General features: G+C 32.1%; 4 protein-coding genes across 7 annotated transcripts; 2 read left to right on the forward strand and 2 right to left on the reverse strand.

Annotated features, from left to right (window-relative positions):
* Positions 1–712: 712 nt before the first annotated feature.
* On the reverse strand, positions 713–7,311 carry LOC134242882 (serine/threonine-protein kinase fray2-like). The gene is made up of 4 exons (XM_062725086.1): positions 7,251–7,311; positions 3,476–4,963; positions 2,503–2,654; positions 713–2,319 (listed from the first exon to the last, which is right to left on the reverse strand). Exons 2-4 carry the CDS (start codon positions 4,929–4,931, stop codon positions 2,104–2,106), a joined length of 1,824 nt encoding a protein of 607 aa, XP_062581070.1. The 5' UTR covers positions 4,932–4,963; positions 7,251–7,311; the 3' UTR covers positions 713–2,103.
* On the forward strand, positions 6,926–11,893 carry LOC134242910 (uncharacterized). 3 transcript variants are annotated; one of them, XM_062725114.1, is made up of 4 exons: positions 6,926–7,050; positions 8,139–8,981; positions 9,519–9,670; positions 10,455–11,893. In XM_062725114.1, the coding sequence occupies exons 2-4, from the start codon at positions 8,141–8,143 to the stop codon at positions 10,752–10,754; spliced, it is 1,293 nt and encodes a 430-aa protein (XP_062581098.1). In that variant the 5' UTR covers positions 6,926–7,050; positions 8,139–8,140; the 3' UTR covers positions 10,755–11,893. The 3 variants fall into 3 exon arrangements, with proteins under 3 accessions (XP_062581098.1, XP_062581110.1, XP_062581103.1); XM_062725126.1 differs by having other exon boundaries at positions 6,942–7,038; XM_062725119.1 differs by lacking the exon at positions 6,926–7,050 and adding an exon at positions 7,726–7,793.
* A 1,574-nt stretch (positions 11,894–13,467) lies between these two features.
* LOC134242933 (thioredoxin, mitochondrial-like) lies at positions 13,468–15,887 on the reverse strand. The gene is made up of 4 exons (XM_062725137.1): positions 15,731–15,887; positions 15,340–15,624; positions 14,455–14,578; positions 13,468–13,905 (listed from the first exon to the last, which is right to left on the reverse strand). Exons 2-4 carry the CDS (start codon positions 15,621–15,623, stop codon positions 13,792–13,794), a joined length of 522 nt encoding a protein of 173 aa, XP_062581121.1. The 5' UTR covers position 15,624; positions 15,731–15,887; the 3' UTR covers positions 13,468–13,791.
* Positions 15,888–16,931: 1,044 nt separating this feature from the next.
* Positions 16,932–20,594, forward strand: LOC134242892 (ciliary microtubule inner protein 4-like). 2 transcript variants are annotated; one of them, XM_062725098.1, is made up of 3 exons: positions 16,932–17,194; positions 18,314–19,099; positions 20,019–20,594. In XM_062725098.1, exons 1-3 carry the CDS (start codon positions 16,954–16,956, stop codon positions 20,336–20,338), a joined length of 1,347 nt encoding a protein of 448 aa, XP_062581082.1. In that variant the 5' UTR covers positions 16,932–16,953; the 3' UTR covers positions 20,339–20,594. The 2 variants fall into 2 exon arrangements, with proteins under 2 accessions (XP_062581082.1, XP_062581090.1); XM_062725106.1 differs by having other exon boundaries at positions 19,796–20,142.
* The last annotated feature ends 4,148 nt before the right edge of the window (positions 20,595–24,742 follow it).

A 24,742-nucleotide genomic window follows, 5' to 3' on the forward strand; every position in this document is an offset into this window, starting at 1 on the left:
TAAATAAATTCATAATAGGAAGTCTCGCTCTGATGAGGTGCATAATTAACATAAACTAAGATGATTGACAATACAAGATGTATATTTCTTTGGCATGGCTTGTCAAATTTGCAATATTCAATCTTGTCCATTTGTGTTCTATACTTTTCCATTTGTAATGGAACTGTCAACAAGACATGAAAACATGAAAACATGAATTACTAGCCTGCTGCCTCAATGTATCTTTAAAAAAACCCGAGAAATAATTAGTACCCCATGTAATATTTTGTATTGAATACCTCCCAGAACATATTTGGTAGTCATATGCAAATTGCTTGTTCCTTTTATATACTTTAACGACTTCGCTAAAACCGAGTTTTTACTGAAGGAATGTTTACATGATTAAGTGACAATTAAATAATCTATATCTTTAAACTCTACAATACAGAAAATCAGTTTACTATATATGTAAATCATATATCAAAGTTCATTATGACCGCAATATTTTTCTTGGATTTGTTAAGAAATTTGCCAGGGATTAAAAAATAATAATAATACAAATAAAAAAATAAAATAAAAATCGCTATATCCGTGAATTCGCTTTATCTGTGTTCATACTAAACAAGTTTTACTGTAGACCCTTTGAATGGCAAAACCAATCTCAAAATGTCATTTTTAGATACCCTCTTCCTGGAACAGTGATACATCTGCTCAGAAAAAAAAAACATGAAACCTTGGTCATTATATACTTTATTGTGTGATTTGCTACGAAAAAAAAAATCACAAAATTTTGATGCACCATAAGGAATGATCTATACAAAACAACCATCAAAAACACATATTTAATGAGAAAAAAACAAGAGTACAGAATCAATGCACAAGTGTAAACAATCATTGCACCAGTTGTGTAATCTTCACCAGTATACTGCTTAAATACATAAGGCAGAAAAAAATTGACAAAGTCATAATGGATTTCTCATAGTACGTACATTTACATAAATGTTGACCTTTCAAAAGATCTCAAAATTTCAATTGTGTAGTAAATAATCATATCAATAATTTAAACATTGACCTTTCAAATGACCCCAGAACATATATGGGTCTCTTTCAATTGTGTAGTAAATAAGATGTTACATGTTTATGTTATTTGTACAACAGAATAACCATTTATACATACAGAACAATAATTCCAATCTTTATAAAGTTATCAAAAACCTAATAGAACCCTTTCTTTAACTATTCTGTATATACCAATACATATGAAGTCTTCAGATAAAAATGTCAAAGTAATTGTGCTCCCCAAATTTGTGGATCTTTTCCTTTAGTTATTCTTCACAAATATACTTAAGGATTCAAAAAATGTTTATTGCATTAAATGGTCATAGTGATATTCTTTTGAATTTGACCTTTATTTCAGTAACACAAAAACTTTTGATGTCTTCTTTCATCCATTCTCTTCCTATAGTGTTAGTGTTGGAAAGATATTAAAGAAAAACATTAAATATTGCATCATTTAAATATACATGTATTATGAAAATATTTTAACAAATAGAATGTCCTCTTTCAACCATTCTCTACCTCTAGTATTAGTGTTGTTTGTAAAATAGGAAAAACATTAACAATTGCATCATTTAAATGCATTATGAAAATATTTTAAGAACTAGAATTCTGACCTTGACATTTTACCAAGTGACCTACAAAACCAGTAGGCGTTTTCCTTTAAACAATTCATAAACTAAGCATTACATATGATCATTGTCTATGGGTTGAAAGATAACAATATTATTGTCCATATAAATGTGTTGACAACAGACAGACACACCAAGTGATTATTAAAAGGCATGGACAGCCTTTTGCAGCACTTTGATAAAAATTGATTGTGAAGCTAGCACATATGTAAGAATTATGCTATGCTTTTACTTTAGATAACAAACAGAACACATGAAATCTTCAATGTTGCTACAGTGAAAATGTCAAGAAAAAGAGGCACACACATCCTGATGTGGCACCATAAAAAAGTAAAATTTTGTGAACCTACACATCTACAAGTACTACATTCTGAGTTTACCTTACATAACAGCTTGAAAACATACAATTTTATTCAACTTTGCTATACCATAAATGTCAAGAAAAATATCCCTCACTCATCATGATTTCATTCCTCATTTTTGTAAGTAAGTAACCAAGTTTGTTCCTTCCTCTCCAGGTTTTTCGGCAGTGAGCTTTTGGGTTTTTGGCACCGAGGCCGATTCCCCACAATCGATCACGCGGTGCAGCTTCCACAAGAATCCTGGGAAATGTTGCAATCAATGCTCCCAATAGATTTTTATTCTGTTTGAACTACAAATATGGGGGGAAAAATTAACTAAAAGTCAAAAAATCATTCTAAATTTAAAAGGAGCTAGAAACTTGGATACATATTCATCAACAGAAATTTTTGACAATGTCAGTTTATTTTACATTCAACTTGATCAAACCTGAACATATTTGACATAAATTAAGAAAAATTGGAGAAATCATTACCTTAGCCATAACCCCCTTCTTCACAACCTTTTCACTGACTTGAGCCCAATGATTGGCATCAAAGTTTTCCACTTTTCTTCCTAATTTCTTCATTTTTACTGGATCTGTTGCTTTCATTATTTCATTGCGATGATATGGGTCTTGAAATATCACTGTAACAGAAAGAAGTACACGAAGAAATGTCAAAGGAGTATAAAAAGTATTAAGATTAATCTCCCTTTTACAAATACATGTGTACATGTATTAAACCGAGTTGCTCATCAAGATAGATTGCTTACAAAAATAAAAGACAAGAGGCCCATGAGCCACATCAGTCACCTGAGGACTGGCTAGGAAAAAAGCTAAAATCAGTTCTATTTTAAAAAGCTTAAATGAATAAGTGGTCATGGTTTTCCCCTAAAAGGGAGAGGGGGTCATGATTTGAACAAAATTGAATGTACTCTAACTAAAGATGCATACATACTTTTTTTTGACTGTCTTTTGTCCTACAAGTTTGAACTTTCATTTTGGCCCAACCCTACCTAACGGGGTCATGATTTGAACAATCTTGAATCAACACCACCTGCGGATGCTTCCATATAAAATATGACCAATCATGGCTATGCTGTTCTTGAGAAGAAGATTTTTGAAGATTTTTCCTGTATATTCCCATGTAAAACTTTGACCATCCATTGTGGCCCCACCCTACCCCGGGGTCATGAATTGAACGAACTTAATTGCACACCACCTGCAAAGGCTTTCATACATATAATTATATCCAAATAGTATTTTATTGTTATAGAAGTTCAATTTACCCTAAAAGCCCATTGCTGACATTAAAGTATAAAAATTAAGTTTGAAAAAAAAATGTTGACAATTTCACTTGCTAAGAATCAAAGTAATCTAAAAGAATCACAAATGTCCACTATGAGGCATGAATTTACTTTGCTCTTGGTCTTCACATTATTAATGTCAACAGAAATTTTCAACAAACCTGCTTTTTGATGCATCATGTATTGCTCACTGCAGCTATAGGTGACTCCATCAAGGTCAAATCTAGCTGGGTGAAAGTTACTGAATGGTGAATCCTTTCCAAAGAAGAAATGGAAGTGCTCTTCTCTGTCCTTTGAGGGGTTTTGGTTCAACAAATTAATACTGTCTTGTAAATTTAACCGTGCTTTCAAATCAACAGAATTAAATCGAGATTCTTTCCTTGGACTTTTAACTTTTTGGGAACTTGAAGGGTAATCTGGGTTTGAATCAGTTTGCTCATCTTTTTTAGGTCTGGAACTGGAATTTTCAAGAAAGTGTCGTATATCTTTATTCTCCCTAGATTTTGAAGATTTACCTAAGTCTCGTTTGGAGTCTGACGATTTATCTCTGTCTTGTTTGGAGACTGACGATTTATCTCTATCTCGTTTGGAGTCTGACGATTTATCTCTATCTCGTTTGGAGTCTGACGATTTATCTCTATTTCGTTTGGAGTCTGACGATTTATCTCTATCTCGTTTGGAGACTGACGATTTATCTCTATCTCGTTTGGAGTCTGACGATTTATCTCTATCTTGTTTGGAGTCTGACGATTTATCTCTATCTTGTTTGGAGTCTGACGATTTATCTCTATCTCGTTTGGAGTCTGATGATTTATCTCTGTCTTGTTTGGATTCTGAAGATTTGCCTTTGTGAGGAGAAGATTTTTGCCTTTCTTCTCTTCTGGCGCCTGACCTTTCATTATTCTGTGCAGAAGAGTTCTGACCATCCTTGCCTTGTTTATGGCTGGAGTTTTCTGATTTATCAGAAGTAGAGATTTTCTTCTTGATTTCTTGACTGGAACCTGACTCTCCATCTTTGGAGGCAGACATATTGGGTTTGTCATCAGCAGCAGCATTTTTTTCTTCTTCTAAATAATGCCTCTTACCATCATCACTAGAAATTTTCTTTCCCTTAGTTAAATATTTATCTGAACTATCATTTTTATTAGATGTGTTCTCATGACTTTGATCAGACCTCCATGCCCGCTTCTTCGGACTAGATCCCTCTTTCATTTTTGTACTCGACCCTTCCCTATCACTGTGGACATCATCTGAGGAATCCTTCACAACATCAGTTTTATCAGAGCTCTCATATTTCTCCAACAATCGTTTTCTTGAAATATCACCTTTTTTTACAGAAATGTCGTCACTCTTGTCAGAATGTATATTTTCTTTAGGCATGCTGGTTTTGATGTCAGAACATTCAGCTTTTTCAGAGCTTCCATCAGAATGCTGTTGTTCATTTTCTGTAAGACCTTTGGGAGGAACAGTTTCCTCCTTTAACTGGTCAAGTTCTTTTGTCTTGGAGGGTAATATGCTGGTACTGATGTTTTCTGCAGTATTTATTGATTCATCAGATTTCATCACTTTTGCCTGCTTGCAATCATCACTCAATGTTTCACCTCCTGATCTTTTCATCTTTACAAACTAAATGGAGCACACCCAGCAATCTAGAAAAGAAATTTCTTTTAATGAAAGCATTTGATAAAAGAAAAAAACATTCAGTATTTTGCAAAGTGCTGTGTTGCGACAGTGCATCAAAGTGGTGAACAAGTACTCGCATAATAATTTTCGTGTATAATGATTGATAGCACATATACTGCAAAACATAGTTGATAAACAATTTAGATAATTCATCAAATTTTATTTTTACATACTTTTGTTATCTACTTTGTGTTTGATATTTAAACAGTTTACCAGTTTATCAGACTTAATTGTTGTCAATAGCATTAATTGTACATATAAATATTTCCATTTGTATCCTCTGTGATAACTCTTTGAAAGTTAGTTGAGTTGATTTCTTGATCATTCTACTGGAATGTAAATTTTGCAAAGTGATAGGTCAGGAGCTAAGGTTGCCTACTGATCATGTACCGGTAAATCTTGTGCATCTATCTTTGTGTCTGATGTCAGTGGGCACGGACAATTGAAAATTACTTTGGGGGCCTCGAGTAATTAAATCTATTTGTCTACATTTTTATGATCTAAGTTTACAATTTTATTTCCCAATGAAATGGAAATACAAGGAATCACTGTCTAGTTAGTAGAGTATACCAGGGGCATCAGCAATAGTTGGAAATGTGGGATAATTTATGCGTAATGGGCTTTGCCATGACCATGATTCAAACCCATGCTCCCTAAAAATCTAGTCAGGTGCTTTACCAGCTAAGGTACATATATCTGGCCAACAGTAAATGAACTCATCTGACTGCCTTATTCCTCTCTCCTGAAAGGTCTTACACCCCTGAAGACACCAACCAAAACTTTTCCCTGGCTGGTCTTCAACCTGTCTAATCGCGGTGGAGAGACGGCTCGGCTAAATATTTGTTCTGACCCCTTCAGCGACCAAATACCTATAGCTGGCTGAATCTCCAATGAGATTACCAGGTACCACATGCCACCTGTCATTTTCAGGACAGGGCATTGTGCCAAATGTAATAGAATGAGAGAGGAGAAAAATGCAGTGAACCAGACTGGGCCCACTGAATATTAAGCCAGGTGCTCTACTAACTAAGCTTTCTGGCCACCAGGGATCAAACCTGTGTGATTGTCGAACAAGCATACTTATTGTAATTTATTTTTAACAAAGATGTTGTAATTAGTAAAAACACTTTTGCCACCTTCAAAATGATTGGAATTTATCTAAGTCCAAGGGGATAAGGGGATAACTCTATCCAAAATGGTCCGATTGTACCCAAAACACATCTTTGTAAACTCTTGGCTAGTGAAGATGCCAAAATAGAACTTGACCTAGATATTCTTATGATAAATCTGTATAAGAAATGTCATTTCAATATAAGCAACCTCTGCAAAGAAAATTAATAGAAACTGCAATTCATTGGAATTTTTCTGGGACATAACTCGATCTGTCCTAAATGCCAGTAAATGGCTTTATTGTACAGAACTTGATCTAGATATCCTTATGATAAATCTTTATATCATATTCCATTTCAGTATGTGCAACCCCTGCAAAGAAAATGAACATATACTGCAAATAATTGTAATTTTCCTAAGTCCAAGGGGCATAACTGTCAAAAATGGCCCGATCATACCCAATATACAATTTGGCCTAGATATTCTTATGATAAATCTATACCAAATTTCATTTCAATATGTGCAATTTCTGTGAAGAAAATGAACAAAAACTGATGGTGGCCACTGGGCCGACAGACACACCGACTAACCGAACCAACAGACAGCAAAGCACTATGCCCTCCCTTTTTCAAAAGACGGCAAAAAATTACATTATAATATTTACTACTTATCATTTTCCTTTTTTAGAATACAGTCACAAAATTTAATTATCTAATTAATTTTAATGTTTTCTTTCTATATTTAACACATGCACAAAATTTAAATCCCAATCCATATCAACTGGATTTCTACTGATTTTAGTCAAACCTTAAAATTATTTCACAACAATGTGTAAACAAGAACTTAATTTTAATATGCTTTTCGACTGTAAGCTTAGTTACACATAAAACTTGGCGTAGAATAAAACTGAAATCAAAGAGCCTAAGCAAAAGTAAGACTAAAGGTATGCATTGTTAAATATAGATGTACCATTAGATTTAATCATTTTTAAATTACGTCCTCAGCCAAAATGGCTAAATCATTAAATCAATAACATGGGCATATAGGATTGTCTTTTTTAAATTTTCACCTGTCATGTTTCGTTTTTGTTAAAGTCATTCATTTAGTAGGCCTATATTTTAAAAAAATACAACTGTTACATACCAGTGAAGAGAACAATATCGCGCCGCCTTCTCCATGTTCTTTTGAATGTGGGGGTTTCCAGGAGATCAAAACGAAAGTCCAGGAGATCAAAACGAAAGTAGTACGTAAGGGAAGGTAAGAACAATCTAGAGAGGAATGTAAACATGGCAGGGTGTTAGAAAATTAATTGGATTTTCTATTTTTTTTACCAGGTTTGTTTTGATTATTTTAATTAGTGCAAATCATTTTATATTTCAAAATCGTTTCGGTGCGATTCTGCAATTTTTTGCAACATTGCGAGTATAAATTGAGGGCTACCGAGACACAGATTATTCTAACTAAACAATTTGAAAAAGTAGAAACTGTCTGATTAATTATATCATTTTTAACGAAGTAAAAAAAACAATGATATTATGGTGGAATTAATATAGTAAAAACTAAGAATTAAACAACTGTTGTGTACTTTCGCGGAAAGTACTAAGTTACTTTCGGTTTCTCTACATCGTGTTAATTGAAGAAAACAACATTAATTGCTTCTGATACTTGCACAGAAATGTAAAATAAGTAAATGGTGTTATTTGTTAACATATTCTGCATATCATAATTATTTAAAACATTCAGTTTCGGATGACAATATAAACAATATGATGGAGCAATAGGAATATTTCCAGTAAGCAGTATTACACAGTGTATGTGCTTAATTTATCACACATGGAGGTGCTGAATGTCATAGAAATTAACACACACAGTGACCACACAGATAACATTACAGACATGCTATATAGTATAATATCTCAATCTAAAGATCATGCAGATACCGATACCAGTATATGAACATAAAAATAATGGCAAATTTTGAGCAGTTTGTAAGAAAATGAACATAAGCATAATGGAATTAATTTTTTCCAGGTATGGCAGAAAAAGACTCACAAGATCAAGTGACAGAAGCAGTGAAAAATCTTGATGTAAATGATGCAGAAACAGAAAAACTCATAAACTCACCAGAGCCTGCCCAAACCGAGCCTGAGAATGCAACCAGTGATTTAGTTGAAGAGAAAACAGAAAAGGTATTTGAGTCTGCAGTGGAGCAAGAACCAAGTATAGAGGCCAACACATCAGAAAACTGTCATAGTGATAACGATAATCAGGAAACTGTAGAATTTGGATCAACAGGAAACTCGGATCATCTTCAGGAAAGTGAGGAACAGGGGGAAGAAACAACAGGACCAAGAGCAGAAAATAAGGAGGACCATTCAGACGAACCAAGAGCCATGGGGGGAAAACATCCAAAAAGTTCAACAGAGGAAGAGGAAAATTATGATTATCAGGGAGAATACAGGCACAGGGGAAAAGGTCACTCGGGAGAAAACACAGACCAAGGAAATAGGCAAAGAAGTAATGAAAATCAAGGCTGCCGGCCAAAAAACAGGAATAAGAAACCAGGGATACAAAGACCATACGGTGGAACTGGTGATGAGAGACCAACCAGGGAAAAGAAGAATAGGAAAAATAATTGGAATGGAGATAGTGGAGGGGAGGAAAATGACCAGAAAGGAAGCAAGGGGAAATCGAAGGAGAAGAATAAGGGTGGGAGAGCGTGGAATAAGAACTCAGAGTTACCGGATGAGAGGGAACAATATGAATACTTCTGGAAGAGTCACTCTGTCTTTAGTCAGTGGTATATGAAAGATTTCGAAGTTGATGGAATAAAGTATAACTGTGCTGAACAATACATGATGCATCAGAAAGCAGGTACCGGTATATATCAACTACATATTCATGCAGGGTTGTCGCTAGGACCTGGGGGCTGGGGAATTTTCCCGTCTATAATGTTGCAATCCCCTGGTTATTTTGGTATTTCTCCTAAACTCATGATTTAGGAGAGGAACCCCAAAGGAATCTCCTTTTATTTCGATTCTTAGAGAGAATATTGCATATTATTTGAAAAATCATGTAAGGGGTCATGTAATTTTTTTCTGCAACAGCTGTGACATTAATTCTCATTCTAACAAGCAAAGAAAGCATTCTATTGTTTAAAATTTCATTAAAAAAAGTCACCGTGCTAGATTTTATCGATTCCTCATTGGTTTTTAAAAAGTTTTGAAGGTTATATAATTTACATGTAGTACATGTTATATCAATTACCTATTCCTCTTCAATGTTTTTATCAGTGGTTACAGTTTCAAACTAGATATAAAGTACTCACTATTTTTGATACACTCAAAAGAGGGAAGTAGTTTTATAGTTGCCTTGTCATTGTTTCAAGCATTTTTCTTATTCTTTTTCTAGTACTGATGAAAGATCATGAAAGTGCACAAATTATTTTGGCATTAGATGAACCTCGTGAAATGAAACAACGAGGAAGATATGTGGAGAACTTTAATCAAGAACTGTGGGACAAGAATTGTAGAAATATTGTTGAAAAAGGAAATATGGCAAAGGTATTTTGTTATTACCCCCTCCCCCCCTTGAAAAACGGGAGGGTATATATTAATCAGGATGTTCGTCCCTATGACGTCCGTCCGTCTATTATTCAGTCTGTTATGCTTTGGGGTACCCATCAGATCTTATCTGCAACTCCTCTCATACCACTGAGTGAAATTTAATGAAACTTTCAAAGAATCTCTATCACATATTGCCATTGTGCACCTTCTATATTACTTTTTGATCCAACACATATTTTGGGTTTCCCATAGCAAAACATGGACACTGCCATTATATTCATATGGGAGGTGGGGATATCATTTAGTGAGCTCATTGCTCACAGTACCTCTAGTTTGTATTGGTGTTTGATTAAGAGAATGTAATGCAATATAAAAGTATGTGTTTTTGAAAATATATTATCTCAAGAATCATAGCACACAGTATGTGTGACCAGTCGACAGAGTATGCTAACTCCTCCATGGCATCTGATCCCTCCTCTGATGTTTTGGAGGTCCATGTGTGCTCTGCTTCTATTTTGTATTGTTTAATGGACTTCTAAGTTTGAATATTGTTCGTTATCTCCATATATTTCATTGATCTGACATAACTTGAAGTTTATGATTGTTTTGGCAAAAACATTCAATGGTGAAATATTTGATATCATTTTAGCAATGTACCTCTTATTACTTCTAAAAGCTTATAATATTTTTATAATATTCTTAAAACCCCCTGTTATTTTATAGTAATACTAGGGTGGTTTGTATCTTCATTTAAAATATTAATTTTATTTGTTGCTTTCAGTTTTCCCAGGATAAAAAATCTAAGGACATTTTATTTTCAACGTATCCAAAAACATTGGTTGAAGCCAGTCCTATGGATAAAATCTGGGGCATAGGATTAGCAAAGGATGACGAAAGAGCATGGAATAAACAAACCTGGAGGGGACAAAACCTATTGGGGGAGATCCTGACAAAAGTCAGAGACACTCTGATGGATAAGGAGGGAACTTTGAAACCCGTGGACCCCGAATCAGTAAAGGAGGCCTCTGAAAATAAAAGAGAAGAGACTTCTGTGTCAAAAGAAGATTCAGAGGTGGCATAATGATAAAATTCCGTTTTTGATGGACCATAAATTCTTTTGATATACAGTATTTTTTTCACCAATATTACCGGTATGTTGTCAATTTTCAAACTCTTTCATGTTTTTGGTACTTTTACCAGGAATTGGTAATCTTGCACTTATACCAGTAGTATTTCTTTGTATCTATTTGTTTTTTAAGCTCTTTTTCTTTTTTTGTCTTTACAGGATAATTGTTATGAGCGTCTATGTGTTTAAGATAGATCCACACACAATTCATGTTCTGATACTTTCATATTGTTATAATTATTTATATCACTTTTAAATGACCAGATTTTTTCACCCATTGCCTATCTAATCAAACATTAAGCCTAAAGGTTGATTGTGATTTTATATGTGGTATTGACATTTCCATGCTTCATTCAGACTTTTTCTCCAAAGTAGATGTACATGGAAGAAATGGCATTTAAGAGAAAGCATATAATTGAAAGGAAAATTCTTTGTTAATTCAAAAAATTGAAAAGTAACTTAGTCTAATTTAAGAATGTCTGAATTATGGTAGTGTTTGATAAAAACAAACGTTAATAAAAATTTTTGGGAAACTGTAAAGCATCAAATTACAGTAAAACTAGGTCCAGGGCATCCGCTATATTCTAGTTAAAAACACAGCTAAACTGGTCTATAGCAAAGTCTTTGGGATCCTCCTGTATCAGAGTATGTATTAAATGACTTTAACTGTACACATGTACTCATGATGTCTTTCAGAGAACACATACCTGTATCATGAAATCACTAATTTTCATTGGGGTTTTAATTTTCGTTGTTTTCGATGTATAGACAGGCATCGAATCCATGACTACCTTGAAATTTAAAATTTCCTATGCGTTACTACTCAACATTTCTCCTACTAGAAATCAAACCAATACAGTAAAACTTGGTTATAACGAAGTCGCTGGGACCTGTGAAATTTACTTTGCTACATCCATATAAGGAACTTGTTAAATTTATATAGCTGTGGATCCAAGATCACTTTGCTTTATCCATGAATATGCAATATCCGTGTTCGACGTACTAAACAGTTTTTCTCAAACCTCGAAAATTTTACCCCATGAAAATGTGATTTTACCGTTAATTTCTAAGAAAAACTTATTAAAAAAGGAAAATGAATGTGTACACAAGTTTTTATTTATCGTTCATACAACGAAAATACATTACCAGTAATCCCCCCCCCCCCTTCCCCTCGATAAAGCAATACTTTTTCTTTTGAAAGAGTCATTGTCCAAGGAGCCATAATTTCACAAAGTTTTGGAAGAAACTCTTTAATTGCTCAACCTAACCTTACACTTATTTTGTAAATTTCCCCTTGGTTGGGGATTCTGGAATTAACAACACCCTTCTTTAATTATCTGGGGATCATTCAGTGAAAATGCATTAATTCTTTTAAAATTTTCTTCACTGCTTCCAGGCATTAAGCAGACAAAATACCATAAGTACATGTACAAGGTTATGATGAGCAAGTGTCTATTCCACAAATTTGTGAAAGCATGGCCACTGGGAAGATGACTCATAAGGAAGAGTCCTGCTTTATTGATCATAATTGTGAAAATAATTTATATTTTTGAAAATTTTGTTCTCTGAAGAAAGATATTAATAGGTAGAGAAACTAAGTGTAGATTATAGGAGATTTATGGGTGTCTCTTTGAGCTCCAACATAGTGACAGGGGTTCTTGAGTTTGGATGGGGCTCTTTTAAGATCATGTATGATAGATGTATTTACTCTGCATTAAGAAAAGTTATTCCCCTTTGCTATACACTAGCTGCAGATCTGTAGCATATTTGTCTTTGACCATAACACTACAGATCCTGTAATGCAAAAAGGAGTCAATTTATGGTGCAATAATTTTTGCGCACTTTTTGGGAGAATTTCTCCACTTTTCAGAATTGGTCAATCAATTTCCTTTCACTCACTACCGTAATTCTAGCCTTATTATTTTAATAACTAATCTGTATATTTTATCCATCTAACAACCCTTTATAGTCGTCTATACAAGTGATAAACTTGCTTGATTTAAATTATTTAGATTGCTGAAAATTCACTTCAAGCAAGTTTATTGCCTGTAGAGACAACTATTAATGGTTTGGAGGTGGATAAAATATAAATATTGGCTACAGAATGTGTCTAGAATTAGGAAGTGAAAAGTAGTTGATTGACCAATGCTAGAAAGGGGAGAAATTCTCCCCAAATTAAAGTGTGCAAAAAATATTTTTTTCATTACGGGATCTGTAGCGTTATGGTCAAAGACAAATATATAAAACCATAATGCTACAGATCTGCAGCTAGCTATACACATGATTATCAAAGTTGTGTAGTTCTAAATTGGGAATCCAAGTTTTACATTGAAATATATATAGGGGAAAATCTTTAAATCTTCTTCTCAAGAACCACTGGACCAGAAAAGCTGAAACTTATGTGGAAGCATCCTTGGATAGTGTAGATTCTTAATTATCCAAATCAAGACCCCTAGGGATAGGGTGTGTCACAACAGGTATTATGGGAGGGGGGGGGGGGATTTGGTGAAGAACGGTATGACCAAATTTACTCCGGTGAGTAATGTGGCCCATGGACCTCTGTTCAATTTTGCTAAGTGTTATTCTTTTTTAGTACAATATATGTTTATTGAAAGTTACACCAAAAATAAACTTGAATTTTTTAAACATTCATGAATATAACTATAGATTTAATTGAATAAATATTTATTCATAAGTATCTTAAGATATCTTTGATTCACTGTACAATTTAGATACAACCTACAAGTATGAATTCTTATTTTATTATGCAATCAAATATTCTGATGAAATTAGACTTCAGTTCATAAATGAAATAATTTTTAATTCAACATACATTGAACAAAATGTTCGATGTTTTACCAGTTCAACAAGTTTTTGAAATTCAAATACACGTGGCACTTGTATTCCCTCAATGACAGAGGCTTTAAACTTTAAAATCAGTTAACAGTTTGTTGAGTGTATTAAAATTATTGACATTTTAGAATGAAAATGATTAGTGTAATAGTTTTTCCACAAACGAATCGATTATATCATCTTCCTGCAGTCCTATGAATTTATCCATTTTCCTTCCATTCTTGAAACCAATTACAGTTGGCAAGGATTCAACCTGTAGGTGGAGAAAATTTACTGTTTTATTCACTTTATAAAGTTTGTTTTGACAACTTATCTATTTAACATACACTCTATATAATTATTATTCTATAATTCATGCATCAAAGAGATTTAACCACAGACCTTTAGATTGTTTTAATCTGACTTACAAAGAAATTGAGGTGTCAAAGAAAACTTTTAACACCCTAAAAGTCAAATTAAAGTGAACTCAAGGCTGTGGATTTAACCATTCCATCTTATACTAGCTCATGACATTGAGCTAGTATATAATTCTTGCTCTACACTTATACCCACAGAGATGTTCAAGAAAATATATGACATACATTGTGCATGAGATGGCCAAATTATCTTATAATACTGGTAAATAAATAATCAAATAATAAACATTACAAGAAGGAGGGTTGATAAGATCAACTTTGTAAATAATCCATTATTTTTTTTTTTGAGATAATATATATATGCCAATAATTGTCAACTCCTGAGATCTACACAAAAAATGCAACAATTAGATCTACACTTGGGGAGAAACAAAATAAACACCTACCAAATATTCCATGGCAATTTCAACATTTTCATCCACATCCACTTTCGCCAATGCAACCTGTCCCCCTTTACTGGAAATAATTGCTTCAAGCCTCGGTCCAAGGAGTTTACAGGGACCACACCACCTGTTAGAATAGGAAATAAAACTGAGAAACCATAGGAGCGTTCACCAGAATCTAGGTACGGGGGCCCATTGCTTGTGGGCTAAAATGCTACCCTGAGTCACATGTAAAATCAGATACCAGAGGATATTTTTTCAAAATTGTCATGTAAATTGGTCTATACAATGCTTAGATCTGTAACTCTTACTCTGGTGTGGCCACATGGTGTAGTGGTTAGAGCATCTGCTCTAGAGTAGTTTAGTAAGGAGTTGATCCTTGCGTCACGGATTCAAATCCCACTGTGGGACGTGGAGACAGATCCTTTGATTGAGACCGTATAAATCAAGGTCCCACATCTCAACACTGCTCAATTGTTGTAAGTGCCAATTATAGGAGAAAATTTAAAGCTCTCCACAAGCAAGAAGTTGGTCTCCATATGAGTGAAAAATTCTCCAGAGGGATGTTAAACAACATACATACAATCAATCTTACTCTGGTTTTATCTGTCACAATTTTCTAAACCATGCTCCATGGCCATAAAAATCACACAAATTCTCTTCTCATATCAGTTTCACTTTTCAATATATATTTCTTTTAAAGCCTAAGATCAAAAGTTAGTTCATTTTAGTTGTACAGCACTGGAGCCAGAGGGCTCCAGTTCTAAGACTACTATGGTACCAAGCTTAAACTGTTCAAGGTAATGTTTGTCAAGACACAATTACCAATATACAAGTTGTTGTCAATAAATGGTTGTACAAAAAAATGTTTAGAAATACAATAATTACGTTGCATGAAAGTCAACAACTACAGGCACAGGGTTTTCCATCACTCTAGTTTGAAAGTCTTTGGCATCTTGGATATTGAAACACTCAAATTTCTTCTCAGCAGTCGCTACATGCCTATGAGGAATGGAGCTGATATTTACGGCTCGGTAGTGTGGGTGTTGTGCTTTCCTGAGCACTGCCGTTGACAGGTTAGCTCTACTAATGAGTCCTGTGACAGCTGGTAGAGGTGCCTTTCCATGTTTTGTAACAGTCCGGAGACTACGTAATAAGCATCGACTTGACATCCTACAACAGAACACTAGAATATCTTACCGGTTAAAATTTTGGAGAAAATGTATGATTTACTTCACTTATTTGATAGTTTTGAATAAAAAACAACGCGTTTTCTTACTTTTGCCCTGTGTTTTGGAGGTCGGCTGAAAACCGGAACTGTGTACTTCGTCATAAAAATAATTGATAACTCTTACCTTGAATATTCCTTTCTCGTTATGTTTCAAATTTTTAAATGATCCTATGTCAAAAGCTTGATCTTTATAAAAATAAAAAGAAAAAAGACACATAAATAGCTTATTTTAGATTTATATTTAAATTTCATGCTTAGAAAGTTAAAAGTGCACAGTTTTGGGATACGTTTTTCCCACCTACGTAACCACGCCCCCTAGCAACTGATTGATTACACATGGCCACCCTTGGGGAGAGTGTTTCTTTATAACGTAAGCAATTTTTGGAAGTGTTTCATATATTGTATATTAATTATAAAGTTTGGCATCGACTTTTCCCTTTTACTAATTAATTTTTTTCTGATATATAATAGATCTAATCATCTATGTAAAAGTTCAAATGTGTAAAAAAAAAAAAAAAAAAAAAAAAAAAATCAATATTATATATTTTTATATAAATAATCTTCAAATTTTAATTAAAATTTAATTGTTTTCATATTAAAATTAATGCATGTAAATGCACAAATTTGGCGTAATCATAGAAGGATTTTTTTTTTCAATTTGTTTAGTTGCAACTAATTTATAAACCAATGTGTGGCATGTACATGTATGCTAGCTTTTGAGATGGTGCCTATCATAAATACTTCATGTTAGGCTTAATGACTGTATAATATTGAGTCACATTTATGATTTACACAAAGAAATGCAGTGTTTAACTTAGCTTTCTTGAATTGTTTTTCAATCAATCAATTTAATGTAAACTATATAATCAAATGACATTTAAAACTTTTTAAAATGTTTAAAATACATGCATGTTTGCTCGTATTTCAAATTAATAATTTAAAAAACTGGTTTAAAGTATCAAAATAAAAAAAAAAGAAAAAATCTGATAATGTTATCTTTTGCATTTTTGAAGAAAAATATAACAGTTTTATTGATTTAATATTTCCCACAGCTACAAGTAACAGCATTATAATTATACAATAGGTGTGCATTTCCCCTCAAATTTCCATGCATGTAGTTATTAATAATTAACAGTTTTAAAACTGGTACCATGCTAATACATTCTAATGAAATATAATTTATAAACATTTAAATTCACTGTAATTAACAATTAATTTTTCATTGTGTGTTTTTTGTGTGCAGTTATAATTTCAATTAGTTTGCACTGAAGATGACAGTTGCAATGGAAACACAGCACCTTCCTGCATTAAGGGTACTCTCAGCACCAACACAAAGTAAAAAAACAGAAGCAATGCCAAAACACACTCTCTTTGGCACTGCTCTGGAGGTTTTTGACCCCGAGGAGAGGGAGGCAATAAAAAATATTGACCTTAAAACCCAAAGAGTACCAAGTGGCCACAAATATACACAGCATTATGTAGTTCCCGAATTTGTGAAAAATCACTTAAAAGGTATACCTGCATGCCAGAGTATCAGTCACTGTAGGCAATAATATTACAAATATTTGATATATATTAGATCTAGGTAGAGTAATTAAATTAAATGTAATCTATATTATGCATGCTGAAAATTAACCCTTCAGAATTATCATATTTACACATGTATTAGATTATATTGTTCGACTCTTCCCAAATAATAGTATCATCCTGCATGTGTAGCAAATTCTTCTCTTCTCTCTATTTTTAAAACCCACTAAGGGAAATCAGTATATCCCAGACAATAATATGCATGTACCCTCTCTCTCTTACTCTTTCTCTCTTTCTCATATCATCATAAAATATTTGATGAAATATCTAAATAGTAAATATATATATTGCTTTTTGAGTAGTTACTCTAAAGAATAACACAATTAAATAATTTCAACTAATGTTAATTTCTTTGATTCTTTTTGAAAAAGTGTACTGTGGCTACCGGTATGCATGACTTCTCCAAATTTGTTAACAATTACATTCTAAGTGTTGTTAAAATCAGCATTGTTTCAAATTTGGCAATAAAATAAAGTTTCAGATTTTAAGATAATTTATTTTGTATGGTGTTCAATCTAGATAAACTAGGATATTATACAATACTAATTATAGTCTAATTTGAAAATTTGTCAAAGTGAGATAATTAATGCACATATAAATAGCATTGAATTTTACATAGTAATATACTCTTTTAGGTAAGTAAATTGTTTTTTTTTTAGAGAACAAGTGTATTATTTACATATTTACTTATTAAACTTAATTTTTTTTCATGCTTTTAAGTGTTTATATTAACTTAGGTTTACAGTGAAAAATATTCTTATCAACATATAATCTAATATTGCTTTTGAATTGTATTTTAACCACATTGTGGCACTTGATGGGACATTCCTTAAAATTAATAGTTTGTTTATTCTTAAATTTAAAATGTTTACATCAAACCCTTTCTTTTTCATAGAGGATAAACTGTTTCTTCAATTCATTTTTAAATTATCATGAGTAATAACTATTATTCATATTTCTCATCAATAGTCACTGTGAAATAAAATATGCAAATTAAAAAAATCCCGTGAAAGATCATATATTAATTTATTTTATTCTATACAGGAAAAAGACTTTTCATTGAGAAAACAAAGAGAGACATAGAGAAACAGAAATCTGCAGTAGAAACTGCTAGAAAATCTCTACAAGAAAAAGAAGAGGAGGCCAAGAAGTTTGAAATGGATGTGTATGAGGGTATGAGGGATGGGGACCCGACCCCCAGACAGAAGCTTCTGATGACAATGGAGGCCTCAAACATGCTAAAGGATATGAACAGAGTTGGGCTGAATGAAAGAAACAGTTACAACAGAGACAAATATGGCCGAAAGCCCAGTGTTCACAGTTATAGTCTTATGGGAGACGTCATGCGTCCAAGAAATATGGACCTTCCAACCAGGAGGGAACCTTCAAACTACTCGAAGCAAAAAAAGGAAAAAATTGAGACAGTTCTCCCCCTTGGACCTCAGGATTCTAATCAGTCTGCAAATGGCTCAAGGCCTGCCTCAAGAAGAAGCTTAGCTGTTGATTTGCCGGAAAATATCCGACATCAGTTCGGAAGCAAAATATGCGAATCTTTACTTAATGATGAAAAAGTGGTTGAGAGAACCATGCAAAAACAGAAGGAAGACAAAGAAGCTGCTTATAGAGTGCGAAAACCACTTTCAGTTCCAAAAATAGACAAAAATTTAAAACCAGAGTATGAACAGTTAGGAAATTTTATGAGGATGAATGTGTTCCCCGGATATAATGTTAATCACAAAATCAGCACCACTAAGTCAACTTTTACAGATGCTGTTCACCTTCAACGGGTTCCTGACCCAGACAAATGGCGTTATCAAAGGGATGAATTAAGTAAGTATATAACCATCTTGCAATGGCTAAAAATTTCTATTGTTAATTAAATTTTAACAGTGAAAGAAGCAATGGCAGTCAAATGCTTACTAATTTTCTAAATATTTCATATTCAATCTGAAAAAAAAAACAAAAAGCCAAAAACCTATACTAAATATTTGTTAATTTTTTCAAAGTTATTTGAGAAGAATTAAAAATATCAATTGCTATTGTTTTTGTCAGCAAACTGCTTGTCCTAATTAAACTATAAATATATTTTATGGGCAAGGTTAAAGTTATGCAATAATATAAACTTTTAATTTTTTTTTTGGTAGAACACAATAGCTGTAAAGACTCTTTCTAGTAAAGACATATACATATATTGAAGGAATAACATTTTGCCCTGACAATGTATTAATTTCAAAACTTTCAACATATTTCTAAGTAGTCTTTAAAAGATGTATAAAATATAATGAGGTATTCATAATGTACACACACACACACACACCCACACACACACACACACACACACTGGAAAAAGTATTCATACACACTGGAAAAGGTACATCTGTTGTATTTTTAATCCCCTATACTGTAACATTATAATTTTCTTTTCAAGCATATATATATATTTTTCACTGCTTTTGATGTAGAAATTATATCACCTAGGCAAATTCCTCTTGGAAGCTTGAACATATTGTAACCTTTAATTTACAGGCACTTGGGCAGAACATAATGTAATCAACAACCGGATGAAAAAGGCTTGGCAGAGTTATTTTGAAGAAACTGTTGCCAAAAAAGCAAAAGCTTAAAAAAATATCCTCAGCTCTCGATTTTCTTCTCTTTGCACACTTTTGTATTAGGATTACACATTTTGTAATAAATGAAAAATGATCAAAAATAAAAATTCTTAGGTACGATAATTTCAATCCCAATTCAGGTACTTGGGCCGAATTCAACATTTTGAATGAACGCATGAAAAAAAGCTGGAATGATTATTTCACCAATCTACCAAAAGCTGAGGCAAATTGGAATAGAAATGCTGCACCAAAACCAAAACCTGCACCCAATCCAACTAAACAGAAACCAGTTAAAAAGAAACCAGCTCAAAAACAAGAAAACCCTGCAAAACCAGAATTTGAAGAGGTAGTCTTTGAAACACCCCCAGTTACTCCCCCTCCTGATCAAGGGACGGTAAAACTGGCCCCTAAAAAAGACAATGAATTTTGGGATTTTTATGATAAAGGGGGGAAAAAATAATAAATGTATTTCTACTTCTATTTTTTATGCAAGAAAATCTGTGATAAAGTATAAATTGAATTGTTTCTTTAATTTTCTGTTACATATCATGCAGTCATTCCGAAATTACTTGTACCTGTATTAATTATGAAGATATTTTTTGCCTATAGTATTAAATAATGAAAAGGCAATATTGGTGTTATAATTTCTTATGAGTTATATACATCTAATGGTTTTTGTTTTGTTGTCAGCATATATAATCTTGTCAAGCATTGTTTTTGTTTTATATGTATATTAAAAATAATCGAAAAGACAATGCATTTTCTTTTAATTATATGAACATACAGTTTTTTATTGCAAATAAAGCACAATTTTGTTAGTTTGATAAAGTTAAATTAAAAAAATTAACTTTGCATCTCTTTCCATTTTCAAAAAAAACAAAAAAAACCAAACTTTTCCATACATAAACACATAAACATGTACTACTTGATACTTAGTGATTTAGTGCAGTCAAAAGTACAAAGAATACTTGTTCAAAATATATACATAATATAACTGAAAAGCAGATGTTCCACTTTTAAACTAATCCTTTAATCATTACATGCAATGTAAGATCCAGTAGAACAAATAATGAAACTCTCTAAATTCAGTAGATAAAATATATTTGTTTAATGATGATAATATTCAAACAGGCCATGATAGATTTTCATTTGTGTTACAATCATGTTATATCCCAAATCTTGTTTAAATTGCTCTTCTTATCTCTTCCTTGTTAAATGACACCCATATTGATCCATACATATCAGGTGCCGAGTTGAAAGACAGTATAATGTGTTATTCTGGCAAAGAGCCATTCTAGTTTCAATGCAATGTTGGAGGACATCACAGTTTTAAATGGCATGACACTGTACAATTGTCAGATTGTTAAATAAATGGATACAATTAAAGAAAAATAAAAAATCACATATCAAATTCTCTCTGTAAGCCTTTACATACTCAGTTATTATTAGACAAGTTTTAAAAAATATTAAATCTGCACTATCTGAGGATGTTTGTGTTTTTTTTTAAAAAATATCTAAAATTATGATCCTGCTGCATGCTCTTGAGAAGAATTGAAATTAACAGTAAAAAATCATATATATATCAATGCTAAAATTTGATCACACATGTGTGTGTGGCCAACTCCACCCCTTGGGTCTATTATTTTAACAAATTAAATACATGTACAGTATTTAATACACGGTTATAGTCAGAATTTTTAATCTTGAGATAGATTTTAAAACATAACCTTTTTCCAAATATTTTCGCTATATCCGTAATTCGTTATATCCGCAAAAACACCTTTTCTGTTCATATATATAACCATATATAGCGAATTCGCAATATGCATGTTTTCCTACAAGTGTTACTATCAAATATGTTAAGGAAGCAAATATTAAAAAACATACCTTCGATAACCAAGGTTTTATTATGAATTGAATTTTATATAAAAATGCATCAACTGACAAAGTTTAATGATTCTTAGCTAGTTCAATTATTTTAAATTTTGAAATCTATAAGTAGGTCAAAGTTCGTTATAAAAGATGTAAAATTGACAAAGATTATATTCTAACCAATAAATACGGGATTCAAAAGTCAGTCACAGCTATATCCGTAAATTCGTTGAAAATGCAAGGTGCATAAACTGATTAAATTTTTCTAAGCCAAGATTTGTTAGGGGATGAAATTTTGACTCAGTTGATTTACGTCATAATCTCTGATAAAATATGTAAAAACGAGATTGAAACCACAGTTATATACTGTTTGTTTGCGTTATATCCGTATAAAAATATCTGAAAACATTCAAAATTTCTTGCAAATATTTTTACGGAATAGTATCCACTCTGCCTTTCCCTACTCTGCGCGTCCAGTGCGTCTTGATGTCATAATATCACTGCTCATAAGATCATACATTCGGTTAAAATGGGTAGTATAAATTTTAAAACATTCTTTTTCCAAATACTTTGTAAATTTCAGAACGCAAAAAATATTTTTACATGGTTGTTGACGGAAAAGTTCTGTGGGTTTGTCTTATTTCGCTTATTTGAGGAATGTGTGAAATAATTTTTCATACTTTGAAATGTAAACATGACACGTTTTTCTCATGACAACTCATTTAACTTTTCTGGTTTGCAATATTGAGAATGAGCTTCACCAATCGATATTTTTACAGTTAATCAATACAATGACGACCTTGAACTTCGATGTAAATTTTCAAATATTGAATGATAGGATTTTTTGCAAATTAATTTTTTTATGGTTTAAGTTGTCCTAAAAAAGTCGTAAAGAACTATATGCGGTATATTGCATATATTTGCCCCCACAAAAGTCAAATTTTGAAAACTTCCTGAAATGCGCTGAATTCAATAAATTGTATGAGAAATATAAATAAACAGAACATATTATAGTTTCAAAGCAGTTAATTCACAATTTTTGTTTTTATGACGTCACAAACTAGTGATTTCATATCCTTTTTCAGAAAGAGGACAAAATAAAATTTAACAAAGTTTAGAATTTATAGAGCGCAATCAGGAACAATCACATATTTACATATTTCATTGATATTATCATTCTACACATTATATCAAAATATCGATCCTGAACACACATGCGCTCGGTGACTTTTCCTTAAAAAAATCGAGGAAATAACAATTTATGTGTATAAAAAATTAAATTTACGTCATGTTTGTGACGTCATTACGTGCATATGATCATTTTGCATAAAAATATTCAGTACTTTGAAGTCAATATAATTTAAGAACTTAATTAAATATATCTCCATCAAAGTTTGATTTGGGGGCAAATATTGGTTATAACCGAATAAAGTTCTTTCCGTCTCCAGATGTGGTGTTACAAAAGAATCTTGCTTTTTCGAATTTTTAACCCTATTCATACTATAAAATATTTTAAAAGACACATTTCCGCTGGTAGATCTTTTATCTATGGTGAAAAATTTCAATTTTGGAATATGTCTCAAAAATTAAAAAGAAACACTGTGGGGTATGGTATTTGTCACTCAATATCTCAGAAATAAGTCTAGAAACCTATTGATATGTCTGCTTTATAGTATGTGACACAATAAGATATATACAAAATTGACAAAAATTAAATGACAGGTATTTTTTCAAATTTAAATATAGCCATAAATGTCACAAGTACGTCACCTTGACCTAATTTTTCAATAAACAAATTACAAATAACAAAGTTTGATGATTTTAAAACTATAGAAACAATATTAAGACATACATGTATTTATCACAGATTTTCAATAAACAAAACTTATAAAGTACAAACATAAATTTTAAGGAACAGGCCATACATTTTCATAAAACAGAAAAAAAATAATAAATATAAAAGAATCAATATTTATTGATCATTTAAAGTTTTTTATGTTTACCTTACCACATGTACCAGGAATTGAAATAATAAGATCAAAAACTTAAGTTTTAAAGAAAAAATCTTAACACATTAAAAAGAAACAATATTGAAAATGTTTATACGAGGGTTGTCCCAAAATTTCGTAGACTGAGCTCATATCTTTTAAAGAATTTAATGTATCTTTTTAAAGTTTTCAGGGTGGAAAACAAATTCTTGGCAGATAAATTACGAAGTTTTATATATGTTTACTTGAAATCTTTTGGTGATGTACGATATAAAGTGATATCGTTTTAGAAAAAACACCCGGAGCAATCTTCAACGTCAAAAAATACAAATGTCAAAGTTTTTCAATTTTAGGAGAAAATATTTCAATTTATGCCTCCAAATTCTTAAATTGAAAACAAACGGTTATAGTTGTAAATGTGTAAAATCTTAGTTACTTTGATATGATCAAACATTAATATATGTAATCAAAGTATATGCATGTACAGATATGGAATAATAGTTATTTAAAAACACTATATTCTACGGGTGTTTGCCCCAGGGTCATCTTGAACAATTTTTAATCTCAACATATCCTGGAGTTGCACAATGGAACTCTTGCCCATTTCTTAGCCCTTTCGTTTATTTTAGTTACTGTTATTCACATATACATTAAGAAACCGTTTTAGTCATTTAAAATACTAAGGACGAGAAAAAGTTTCCTTGTGTACCAAATATTTATGACTGGTACATTTTCGTAAGAGTTAATTTAGGATCAAAACATTTGAACATTGTCCAGTGCGCAACGCCTGTGCCATACGCAGAAATAACCGCCATATATATTATATAAAGTCGGATTTCAACCCTATGTTTATAAAACGTTATAAAATTCATATTTATCAAAGCACAAACACCAAAATTTGAGGAAATAAAGATAATAAATCAGTATTGAGAATTTTCACTTCGAATAAAAAATTACAGGGTAGTAATCACTTATCTGTAGGAATTTAAATATAATATACCAAA

Source organism: Saccostrea cucullata, unplaced genomic scaffold, assembly GCF_032062105.1.
Source record: "Saccostrea cucullata isolate Sc308-1 unplaced genomic scaffold, CSIRO_AGI_Scuc_v1 ctg1721, whole genome shotgun sequence".
NCBI classification, from domain to species: Eukaryota; Metazoa; Mollusca; class Bivalvia; order Ostreida; family Ostreidae; genus Saccostrea; species Saccostrea cuccullata.

Bases quoted from the DNA above. Each gene is read 5' to 3' on its own strand.
- LOC134242882 (XM_062725086.1), bottom strand. From the start codon at position 4,931: ATGAAAAGATCAGGAGGTGAAACATTGAGTGATGATTGCAAGCAGGCA. The intron at 2,655-3,475 runs GTTTGTTGAAAA...TTTCTGTTACAG, and splicing joins CATGATGCATCAAAAAGCAG to TGATATTTCAAGACCCATAT. The intron at 2,320-2,502 runs GTAATGATTTCT...CCATATTTGTAG, and splicing joins AGAAGGGGGTTATGGCTAAG to TTCAAACAGAATAAAAATCT.
- LOC134242910 (XM_062725114.1), top strand. From the start codon at position 8,141: ATGGCAGAAAAAGACTCACAAGATCAAGTGACAGAAGCAGTGAAAAAT. The intron at 8,982-9,518 runs GTACCGGTATAT...TTCTTTTTCTAG, and splicing joins CATGATGCATCAGAAAGCAG to TACTGATGAAAGATCATGAA. The intron at 9,671-10,454 runs GTATTTTGTTAT...TGTTGCTTTCAG, and splicing joins AAAAAGGAAATATGGCAAAG to TTTTCCCAGGATAAAAAATC.
- LOC134242933 (XM_062725137.1), bottom strand. From the start codon at position 15,623: ATGTCAAGTCGATGCTTATTACGTAGTCTCCGGACTGTTACAAAACAT. The intron at 14,579-15,339 runs GTAATTATTGTA...CTATTCTAACAG, and splicing joins GTTGTTGACTTTCATGCAAC to GTGGTGTGGTCCCTGTAAAC. The intron at 13,906-14,454 runs GTAGGTGTTTAT...CTCCACCTACAG, and splicing joins AAATTGCCATGGAATATTTG to GTTGAATCCTTGCCAACTGT.
- LOC134242892 (XM_062725098.1), top strand. From the start codon at position 16,954: ATGACAGTTGCAATGGAAACACAGCACCTTCCTGCATTAAGGGTACTC. The intron at 17,195-18,313 runs GTATACCTGCAT...TATTCTATACAG, and splicing joins TGTGAAAAATCACTTAAAAG to GAAAAAGACTTTTCATTGAG. The intron at 19,100-20,018 runs GTAAGTATATAA...ATCCCAATTCAG, and splicing joins TTATCAAAGGGATGAATTAA to GTACTTGGGCCGAATTCAAC.